The sequence below is a fragment of the Diaphorina citri genome, unplaced genomic scaffold (assembly GCF_000475195.1).
Source record: "Diaphorina citri unplaced genomic scaffold, Diaci psyllid genome assembly version 1.1 scaffold459, whole genome shotgun sequence".
NCBI lineage: Eukaryota > Metazoa > Arthropoda > Insecta > Hemiptera > Psyllidae > Diaphorina > Diaphorina citri.
In genome coordinates, this window is record NW_007377894.1 from 66,563 (window position 1) to 75,962 (window position 9,400).

Consider the following 9,400-nt stretch of genomic DNA (forward strand, 5'->3'; position numbering starts at 1 on the left):
CAATAATTATATTTTTACAGAAATTTGGATTTTTTTCTTTTTACGGTTTCCTCAGACCTAACCAAGCCTGAAGTCGGAGCTTACCACGCAGATAAAATCGCAAGTTTTTCAAATTTGCGTCAAATGAAACCCCCAAAACGGAGAGCAGTATGTTCCCTACAATCCTACGTACATAAGTGAGTGAGTTATAACCTTATAACTGACCTCAGTTACTTATTAGCCAGCTCTCAAATCCGAATTGGGTAAGCTCAGCCTCAAGTTTTTTTCCAGTTCCAGATCCACTCAGCACCTTAATGAAGCATGAAATTCAAATCCGTTAAGTACACACACCGTTCTAATCACGGATTAATCAGTCCTAATCAGTTAATCAATCGATAATCGGTTTACATGAACTGGTTTTAATTAAAAAGAATTTTCGATTTGTGGAAGCTACCTTTTGGGTTGATGGACGCTCTTTCGTGTTTGTTTATTTCGGAATTAATTTTTTTTTTTTTTCGCCTTACCAATTAAAATAAATAAATTTTTACCATCTCAAATTTTCTCTACATAATATAATTACCTAAATTAGTTGGTGATGCAGTAATCAGCACTATATCGCTGGGAAAACACTCATTCTTGAAAGTTCCTAAATCAATTTCCTAAAAACACGAACAAAGTAACACTTTATCGAAAAAATCAAAGGGCAGGTGTCAAATTTATTAGGAAGTTTCATGCAAACCGCCGAACCTACACCGATGAAATTTCTTCTCAACCTGTAAAAAAAAAAAAAAAAAAAAAAAAAAAGTTTCACAAATACAACACCAAATATCTGCAACTGAAGAAAACCAACCAAGAGCTGGAACAAGAGGTGAAATACATGGAGCTCCTCTCCGAAAGCCAAGAGAACAATCTCAAATACGTTATCCGTCAAAACCTTCTGGCGGACGCCAAACTTGAAACCCTCAAGGCGAACTTGACAGAAGCTCAAGATGCATTGAATCGTTTGACGGTGCGTCCAGAAGATATTGCCACTGCGAAAACGGCTAAGCTTCAAAATACCAATCAAGTTTAAAGGGAACAAAATCCACCTCCTAATCTAATAAGCAGAAGAGTTAGCTGAAGACACCAGATCCGCGATCAAAATGGTGACTCGGGATTTATTGGACGATTTGGAGCGTGAGGTTCATTTGTACGAGACGTTCTACAACACCAGAAACCTTGAACCAGGCAAAGGCCCTAAAAATATGTGTGTAGCTACTACATACTCATTTGGGTAGGTATGGAAAATAGTTCCTTATAATGGAAAATAGTAGGTACGGTTATGTTCGAATTTCGACCGGAACCGAAATTTTGCGGACCAATCTTTTCCGTTCTAATATACCTAGGCATTTTCTCCCGACTGACTTCTTCCATAAATTGGATTATCGCTATGTACCTGGGTAGGTACCTACCTATACATATAAATTGCACTATAGTTATAAATGTTATAATTATATAGGTAGAATTTGTCCACAGACACCACTCTCAGTTAAAAGTTAAAGGTCTAAGACTAAACGCCTTGCCTGTCGGAGGGCAGAACTGTTTTGATTCACATCGAGAAAAGAACGTATTAGTAAAAGTAAATAACAATTCAATCTGTTATCTCGAAACGGGTATTTAAATAACAACTGGTGGCCAATTGGTTTGGAAAGGTTAAGGTCAGTTCCTATAGTAAATGGACTTAAAATTAACCCATTAATAGATAGATGTAATAGATATATGAACAACAAAAAAGTCTTACCGGCGCGAACGACCTTACTATCATAAGCGTTAAAGCGCCTAATAAAAAAAAAAAAAAAAAAAAAAAAAAAAAAAAAAAGTTTTAAAAAAAAATGGTTTTATTTCAAAACCGAAAGGTGATAAAAAAAAAAAAAAAGAAAAAAAAAATAGTCTTAGAACAAAATGGTCTTACTGTCAAACCGAAAGGTAGTTTTTTGAACTCAGAGTAACCCAAACAATTAGTCTGCACCTTTTAATAGAATTTATGAATATTGGTATCGACATTGAGTCATTGTTATTAATTACTTTGGTACTAGATATACATGACTAACTTTTAGTTCTGAGTAAGCTTGCTTGACAAACGGGTAGACTTGGGTTCAATTGTGTCCCATATTCCATATTGGTCTCTCTAAACAATGTGTCCCCCATATTCCATATTGGTCTCTCTAAACAATGTGTCCCATATTCCATATTGGTCTCTCTAAACAATGTGTCCCATATTCCATATTAGTCTCTCTAAACAATGTGTCCCCCATATTCCATATTGGTTTCTCTAAACAGCAGTCCAAATAGTGTACTTGCTACTTACTTTCAGTGTCCGCCTGTTAGGACTTTCTGTTTTTCCTAAGCACAGTTTTTCCTAAAAAATTGCGGCATGTAGGGCTTTGGTATTGGTACCGTTGTCGGAATGTGTGTGGTGGGAAAAGCTTCAGACCACAGTCTCTCAGATGGTCTGACAGACTCTCAGATGGTCTGACAGGTCTGTCATCAGAGGGTCTCAGTATGATTGGTGGGCATTAAAATTAGAATTGAACTATACTCGTAAAGTACGTAAAGTGATCTGAACTATAGAGTTGGCTCCGTCCTTTAATCAAGTTCTTCATGTTTGCTTAGAATTAATTCTAAATATTTACCTAAACATGTTTCACTAATGCGGAATGCGGGGAGCTTCTGTATTTTTTTATAATCCTCAAACTTGCTCAACATTTTGATGCTATTAGGAGGAGATTTTGAAATTAAATCATAAAAAAACTCTAAGCGGATTGATAGGATGCAACACTGATTGAGATGGTTTATGCAGTGGTGTGGTTGATGAAATGTAACGTGGGAACTTGTGGAGTGTTAGGGCCGAGTTTAGTCGTTCTGTAATCCCTTAGGATTCCCTTTTGAGATTTTCTAAAATAATCCCTTGATTTGAAGTTGTCCTGACCAAAAAGATGTCTTGTCTTTTTGAAATTCTTGTGTATCGTGCTTCAAATAAGAATCCCTCATTAGAGATTTTTGTCGTCTATGCACTTGGGTCTTAAAGAAAGTGATGGATACAAAATTTGTAAGTAAAGAGGGAAAATTTCGTTTACCGTTTTATCGGGTTAAAAATACTCCTCAGAGTAAGAATAACATAGAGGGAGCGTTTGGGTCTTTTTACATATCAAGGTCGAAGGACAGTTCACGAACAGCTGACTAACCAAATTTGTTTAGTCACCTGACTTTACTGCTTTACTCTTCTCTCATTGGTGGAAAATTATTGAAATCTTTGTTTACATTTCGCAGTCCCGGTCTGTATTTTCAATTTCCCCCGATTTCTGAATGGTTTTATGAATTTTTAAAGTCAATAATGGATAAATAAGATAAGATACCCATCGAATTTACTTAGGAGTTGTTAGAAGTAAAAGTTTCATAAAAAAGCAGAAATATTGTTTCAAAATTTCTGTAAAAATCATCCTACCCAGGAAATTATTCATGGTCCGGCACTGGTACCAAATCAGCTGATATATAAACTTCGATTTGAAAAGTGTCTTTCGTTTTGGTCCCAAACGCTCCCTCTATGTTATTCTTACTCTGAGATCCCTTCAAATATTTGTTGGTGAAATATGTGGATACAAGACTCCTGAATCCCCTAATGATGTATTTTGTTTGCAAGAAGATTGAAGCTTGTTTGTTTCAAATTTCGACGGTTACAATGTTCAAATTTATTGCTTCAATGAAGTTTCAAACACCTACATAGTTGTTCTTTTTAGTCCTATTTTGTTACGTTGCCAAAAAATTCCTGATAAAATTCCACCTGACCGGTTCAAGATGACGTGACGTAATGAATTCTATCCTGACAATCTGTATCAAAGCAATCTGGTAAATGAAAAGGTCAAAAATTAAAGAATAGAAATTATTAGAAAAAACTCTCGTTCCTAAAATTGTTCTTTCCCTCCGCCACTCTCAAAGTTTCGTAAGTTCTCAGAATCAGGGGGGTCATAAATTGAGATCGGTTTATGAACCGTTTTCTTCTGACTATTATAGTCATGTACGTCAGCTTTCTCTTTGCCGATGTCGCAAATCCCCTAATCCCCTGAATCCCTTAATGATGTATTTTGTTTGCAAGAAGATTGAAGCTTGTTTGTTTCAAATTTCGACGGTTACAATGTTCAAATTTATTGCTTCAATGAAATTGACAATTCGATGCCCATAGATACTAACTGTCAACCATTGAGTGGCATCTTCGCAATTGATAAATGGGAATTTAGTTACTGATAAAATTGTAGGTACTGTCCATGTCCAATTACTACTAGCAACTAATGTTCCCTGTATAAAAATAAAGTTAATTGATTATTTTATTATTTATTAATAATTTATAAGCTAAAATTACCTACTAACTGTCAACCATTGAGTGGCATCTTCGCAATTGATAAATGGGAATTTAGTTACTGATGAAATTGTACTGTATTACTACTAGCAACTAATGTTCCCTGTATAAAAATAAAGTTAATTGATTATTTTATTATTTATTAATAATTTATAAGCTAAAATTACATTTTCTTTTATTTTACGAACATCGAAATAACAAGATATAAATCAAATTTCTGTGACAGTTTACAACAAAGAGTTCCAAAACGGGTTCTTAGACGCTCGTTTCCGTTGGATGAATTCGTTTAATGTGTTTGACGTTAAAGGTACAAACACACTACCCTCACGTCATGTGAGCTCACCTTGAAGGGCATCACGTTTGGGACACAACATATATGGAGAACCAAAAAATGGCCAGTAGCACGTGAACCAGTTGTATTTTGGAATCCATCAAACTCGGTGCATCAAAATTTCCGTCATCTGTTAACGTTGGATGAATTCGTTTAGTGTGGTTGACGTTAAAGGTACAAACACACTACCCTCACGTCATGTGAGCTCACCTTGAAGGGCATTCCGTTTGGGACACAACACATAATTATGGAGAACCAAAAAATGGCCAGTAGCACGTGAACCAGTTGTATTTTGGAATCCATCAAACTCGGTGCATCAAAATTTCCGTCATCTATCCAAATTTTCGTCCGCACGGAGCGTGGTCAAAATACCAATCGAGTTTAAAGGGAACAAAATCCACCTCCTAATCTAATAAGCAGAAGAGTTAGCTGAAGAGACCAGATCCGCGATCAAAATGGTGACTCGGGATTTATTGGACGATTTGGAGCGTGAGGTTCATTTGTACGAGACGTTCTACAACACCAAATATCTGCAACTGAAGAAAACCAACCAAGAGCTGGAACAAGAGGTGAAATACATGGAGCTCCTCTCCGAAAGCCAAGAGAACAATCTCAAATACGTCATCCGTCAAAACCTCCTGGCGGACGCCAAACTTGAAACTCTCAAGGCGAACTTGACAGAAGCTCAAGATGCATTGAATCGTTTGACGGTGCGTCCAGAAGATATTGCCACTGCGAAAACGGCTAAGCTAAAGGCTCGTGCAGCGAGACTGAACGCTGATCTGGACGCGACGTTATCTCGAGAGGTGGAGCTTGCCAAGCGGCTTGTGGCGTTGAAGAGGGAGAATTCCGATTTGGAACACAAATACCTGAGCCGCATGAACCCCACGCTGACAAAGTGTTGTGAGCATTGGGATTGGACACAGTTTACGAACCAGTTCACGAGTATCACGGAGATGTACGAGTATCTAGTTCAGATTTGGGCCGCTAGGGGCTCTGCGCCACCTCGTGTAGACGAGGCTGTTTTGGAAACTTTGGTGGAAAAGGATCTTAAAATCATTAATAATCCAGATGATTCGGAATTTATGGACGAGTCTGAACAGAAGGGTGAAGAGGGGTTATAGGCTTTGTTAATCTTCCCAAATAATCCATTAAGAAAAAAAAAGTTAAGTGTGAAAAATCGTATACCAATTGAAGTTACTCAAACTAGGGCTGATGATTTAATGCAGTAATTTCAAAGAGCTACCTGGGTTTTGGCCGAACGTTTTGGGTAGTAGTGGTAGTACACGGGTATCCAGATTAAATCGGCCCTAAATGATCATTCACATTGTTAGCTAGTTTGGAGCTTATCCTCTTGGTAAGTTTCCATTATTAGTGTTCGACACTTTTTTTGTTCTTTGTATGTTCCCAAGATCCCAAGTGTTGAAAGTACTGTACGAAAACTTCTGACCAAGCCTATCAAAAGTCCAAGAACACATTATGCTTTCAAAGATTCGTGAAGGAGATAAGGCAAACAAAATAATAACAATGTAAAAACAACACTAGATTTATTCTTATTTGCAAATACCGCTTGGTTGATTTATCATGTCCGAGTATACATTTACAAGATCGACCATAAATCCGTTTTGCGATTACCGATAAGCCCCGCCCACACTGATCAACTATCTCGCTGGCAATTAATACTGTTTGGATTGAAGTGTGGATACGGCCCTGTTAACCACGTGCCCGGGAAGTGTGAATTATGTACGAAAGTATGTAAAGGACAGTAGGTCTGTACTTACTCATAGATATCAAGACACACTATGTAGGTATAGGTGTAGCTGTAGATCTATGTATTCTCCAATTTTCAAAAGAAGTCAGAGTTGCTAAGCTCGAAAATTTTGAGATTGCACAAAACGAACCAGGCAAAGGCCTTAAAAATATGTGTGTAGCTACTACATACTTATTTGGGTAGGTATGGAAAATAGTTCCTTATAATGGAAAATAGTACGGTTATGTTCGAATTTCGACCGGAACCGAAATTTTGCGGACTAATCTTTTCCGTTCTAATATACCTAGGCATTTTCTCCCGACTGACTTCTTCCATAAATTGGATTATCGCTATGTACCTGGGTAGGTACCGACCTATACATATAAATTGCACTATAGTTATAAATGTTATAATTATATAGGTAGACTTTGTCCACAGACACCACTCTCAGTTAAAAGTTAAAGGTCCAAGACTAAACGCCTTGCCTGTCGGAGGGCAGAACTGTTTTGATTCACATCGAGAACGTATTAGTAAAAGTAAATAACAATTCAATCTGGTATCTCGAAACGGGTATTTAAATAACAACCGGTGGCCAATTGGTTTGGAATTGGTTAAGGTCGGTTCCTATAGTAAATGGACTTAAAATTAACCCATTAATAGATAGCTATAATAGATATATGAACAATAAAAATAGTCTTACCGGCGCGAACGACCTTACTATCATAAGCGTTAAAGCGCCTAATCGAAAAAAAAAAATAGTCTTAGAACAAAATGGTCTTACTGTCAAACCGAAAGGTAGTTTTATGAACTCAGAGTAACCCAAACAATTAGTCTGCGCCTTTTAATAGAATTTATGAATATTGGTATAGACATTCATGGTTATTAATTACTTAGATATACATGGGTATCGACATTGAGTCATGGTTATTAATTACTTTGGTACTAGATATACATGACTAACTTTTAGTTCTGAGTAAGCTTGCTTGACAAACGGGTAGACTTGGGTTCAATTCCGGCCACGGTATAGAAATTCATACTCAATGAATTTATCCGTTTTGTCTACCCCGAACTACGGCTAACATTACAACCTAGCCTACCACGGCTAACATTACAACCTAGCCTACCATGGCTAACTTTACAACCTAGCCTACCATGGCTAACTTTACAACCTAGCCTACCATGGCTAACTTTACAACCTCACCGCCTTTTAAGAACTTTACAACGTCCTACAAGCCTACAACTCTATCTGTTTTGCCTACCCGAACTACGGCTAACATTACAACCTAGCCTACCATGGCTAACTTTACAACCTAGCCTACCATGGCTAACTTTACAACCTCACCGCCTTTTAAGAGTGTCCGAAGCTATTAAATATCATAAAAGGACGTGTTTAATTAGTTAATTAAATTTGATATACAACTCTGTTAGAACTGTTTATTAGTGCCGGTTCTAATTACCGTCAAAAGAGGTATGGAGTACTTTCGTTAGTGCATTCAAACTTCAAACATTTACTCGCAAATAATCCTAATCGGTCAAAAGTGAGTGTGGAATCACGTTGAAGGGTTGAGCTTTTGCGTTAGATTCCAACACCTTAGCTAACAACCTGTCGGTATAGTGGAGTGTAAAGCTTATCTGCTGCTTATCATTTCAACTTTCAACACTTTGCTCTGAGCTGTTGGCCAATGACTTCCCTGAAATCAATTAAAGGCAAGCGTTTATCTCTTTTTCTACGGTTAAAATTCCGAGAAAATCCTATCTGATCCAGGTGTTAAAGGTGGAAATCACTTGGGATGTGAGATGTGAGGGTTTTCATGAGAAAAATAACTAGGAAAACGAAGAAAACATGTAAAATCAGTAAAATGTATTTCTGTTGAACAGGTTATGTGAGAATTTAGCCTCTTCTCTTCAATAGAGGAGAATTAGAGACGACAATATTAGTGGATGTGGCGAATTTCTTTATCTATATTGGTGGATGTGAGCAATTTCCTTCCCAATATTAGTGGATGAAACGATATTCCCTTTCCAATATTGGTGGATGTGAGCAATTTCCTTCTCAATATTAGTGGATGAAACGATATTCCCTTTCCAATATTGGTGGATGTGAGCAATTTCCTTCTCAATATTAGTGGATGAAACGATATTCCCTTTCCAATATTGGTGGATGTGAGCAATTTCCTTCTCAATATTAGTGGATGAAACGATATTCCCTTTCCAATATTGGTGGATGTGAGCAATTTCCTTCTCAATATTAGTGGATGAAACGATATTCCCTTTCCAATATTGGTGGATGTGGAATGGTTATTATAGGGCCGTATGTAAAAGGAGATAATGATTATAGATACGTGAGAGTGTAAATTTTATTCTAGTGGGATAGGATGCACTTCATGTGATAAAAAGAACTTGGAGCGAGAAGCTTTCCAATGACCGAAGGGGCCCAAAAAACAACCCTGTGACCCAAAGTCGTGACTTGGCCCTAAATGAAAAGGTGACTTCACCACTGAAGGGAATTTTATTCAAAAGAAGTTCAAATTGTCAAATACCTACCTATGTTTCTTATGAGAAGTTCTATGAAAAAAGTACTATCTAATTTCTAAATGGAAAACCGTTTGGAAACGGCACTCCTTTCTTAGACCACCTCATATCTACTTTGCTTCTTGCTTCCGTTATCCACCTTAAGCATGGGTGGATACTTAACACTCAACACGGCCAGTTCCCGGGGTACTTAGCCATTAACACTGGTCAATCTGCTCATATCTTGAAGTAGTTGTCTTCATTCTTCACCAGAGCACTCACTATCTCACGTGCCATCACACCTATCATCGTAGAATTATGTATGGCGTGTAAAGTGCTAAAGTCCTCCTTATCAGCAATAAAATCTACCCGAGCCATTTTATCGGCACATTGATAGCCAATCAACATGGAGGCACTTCTGTATGTCTGCCACAGA

The 9,400-nt window shown here is 37.4% G+C and overlaps 1 protein-coding gene across 1 annotated transcript; it reads left to right on the plus strand.

Annotated features, from left to right (window-relative positions):
• Positions 1 to 1,034: 1,034 nt before the first annotated feature.
• On the plus strand, positions 1,035 to 6,159 carry LOC103509027. The gene is made up of 2 exons (XM_008473619.2): positions 1,035 to 1,189; positions 5,227 to 6,159. Exons 1-2 carry the CDS (start codon positions 1,122 to 1,124, stop codon positions 5,825 to 5,827), a joined length of 669 nt encoding a protein of 222 aa, XP_008471841.1. The 5' UTR covers positions 1,035 to 1,121; the 3' UTR covers positions 5,828 to 6,159.
• The last annotated feature ends 3,241 nt before the right edge of the window (positions 6,160 to 9,400 follow it).